This window comes from Echinops telfairi, unplaced genomic scaffold (assembly GCF_000313985.2).
Source record: "Echinops telfairi isolate 266 unplaced genomic scaffold, ASM31398v2 ScPeMD7_2;HRSCAF=8, whole genome shotgun sequence".
NCBI classification, from domain to species: Eukaryota; Metazoa; Chordata; class Mammalia; order Afrosoricida; family Tenrecidae; genus Echinops; species Echinops telfairi.
Window position 1 is genome coordinate 14,160,213 of NW_022103898.1, and position 2,120 is coordinate 14,162,332.

The following is a 2,120-nucleotide window of genomic DNA, read 5'->3' on the forward strand; positions in this document are numbered from 1 at the left end:
TCGGGATGCTGCTCCCCTACCTGGGGGAGCAGGGAGGGCGGAGGAGCTGTTTTCCTTTTGAAAGTTGGTTGCCTGAAGGCCAGGCCAGCGTGTGGCCAATGGAGAAAGACTGCTTGCTCATGGCCCTGAGCACTAAAGGAGAGGGAGGTCACCCTGAGCAGGAGCCACTTGGGCAGCCTCTCTGTCCCCACTCCCGAGGAGCCAGGTCACACTGTCCTGAGGGGCTGTGAGGTGGCTCAGCCGCGGCTCAGCTGAGGGATGCCAGTGGGCAGTCAGCACTTTCTAAAGAAGGGTCATCCCACAATGTGGAAATTGTAGAGCTCGGTGTCTGACTGGGGCCTGCTGCATTGGGCATCAGGTGTGCACTGCACCCTCGGTCACTCCTCTGCACTGGGACCCCGTTTCCTCTAGTTGAGCAGTGGTGGGCTTGAGCAGTGCTGAAGAGAAAAGCCACTTCTCCTTTGCGTTGGTTTGTGATGGTAGAATAGACCGACTTACCTGAAACCCTGCCTGTGCACTGCCTGTTACAGCACATAATTAAACTGCCTCTGCTTTTTGAAGAAGCCTCCAGGTGAGATCAGGTGTCTGTGTTTTCCAGAGAGCGCATACGGCTGCAGAAGAAATTCCAGAAGCAGTTTGGAGTGAGGCAAAAATGGGACCAGAAATCACAGGTGGGTAACGTTGCCTAGAGCAGAGCTGCCTGGGAATCCCTAGCGATGGTCATTCCCATGCTGTTTACCAGTCAAAGCGAACAGCCCGCTGCTTTTCATCCAGTCTCGAGTCGGATGACCATTCCCGCAGTCGATTGCAGACCATTCTCCTCGCCCCAGAAGGAACCCGTCACTAAAGCAGTCGCCCAGCATCATCCCCACCTCACCCCACCCCACCCCTGGGCAGTCACTGCTCTGCTTTGTCACCACGACTGGCCTGTTCTGATCTTTCTTACGAGTGGTCGCCGTGGCTGTTTCTGTCATGTTCACCGGTGCATCGCGCCCATCAGGATTTGTTTTTATTTATGGCTGAGTGGTTCGATATTCTTCACTTTGAGGCTGTTATCAACCGTGCTGCTCTACATGTCTTTCCACGCTAAAGAAAGGTCGTCCCACAATGTGGAAATTGTAGCGCAGTAGCATTAATATCACATGTGAATAAAGTTACGCTGCAGGTAATGGAGATCAACAGGGAGCTGCCAGAGCTCCAAGCTTGATTCAGAAGAGGACGTGGAACAAGGGCTATCATCGCTGGCATCCAATGGATCTTGGCTGGAAGCAGAGAATACCAGAGATGCCTTCCTGGGTTTTATTGACTATGCAAAGGCACTCAGCTGTATTGACCTTAACAAACTGAGTATAGCTTTGTGAGGAGTGGGGATCCCAGAAGATCATGTGCTCATGTGGAACGTGGACCTGGACCAGCAAGTGTAGAACATGGACATGTTGACTGGTGTAGAATCAGGAGACGTGTGTGTTGGGTTGTATGGAATCAGAGTGGCTGGTGACACGAACAGCGCTGTGTCAGGATTGGCAGGAGGCTGGTAACAACCTGCAGTGTGCGGATGACACACTTGATTGCTGTTATGAGAGGGACTTCCACAGCAGCGAAGAAACGCTGACTGGTAAAGGTCAAAGACTCTACAGCCTTCAGTGTGAATTACATACGACTCCACATAAACTTGTCTTTTTTCAGCCCTCGCAACTCGTCTGAAGGGCAACAAATATCCTGAGAAACAGAAAAGGTCGAAGTCGTCGAGGATTCCCTTTGACTGGTGTCCACAGCCAACACCCATAAAGACAGCCCAGAAGTCAAATGACGCAAACCATGGCTGACGGGGGCTAGTGGGCGCACCATGCAGTGTCAGAAGAGAATAGATCTGTGCTCAAAGAAGGACAGCCAGATAGCTCCTTCGGAGGGAGGGTGGTGAGACTATGTCTCACGTACTTTGGACGTGCATCAGGAGAGACCCATCCATGCTTGGAGTAGAGGGTCCACGAAAAAGCTGCCTCATGAGTGGGCTTAAGCCTACAGTTGGCTGAGGACCAGCCAGTATTTTGTTGGATGGGTGTGAGCACCTAGCAACAGCAGATCATTGCAGACACCCTTCTGTTGACGCATCTCTATTT

The 2,120-nt window shown here is 52.1% G+C and overlaps 1 protein-coding gene across 1 annotated transcript in view; it reads left to right on the forward strand.

Moving 5' to 3' along the window:
• EIF3D (eukaryotic translation initiation factor 3 subunit D) overlaps window positions 1-2,120 on the forward strand; it is a 14,117-nt gene that overhangs the window by 4,848 nt on the left and 7,149 nt on the right. The window contains exons 6-7 of the mRNA XM_004700717.2: window positions 599-671; window positions 1,528-1,643. Coding sequence (XP_004700774.1) covers window positions 599-671; window positions 1,528-1,643 — 189 coding nt within the window. The remainder of the gene's footprint in view (window positions 1-598; window positions 672-1,527; window positions 1,644-2,120) is intronic.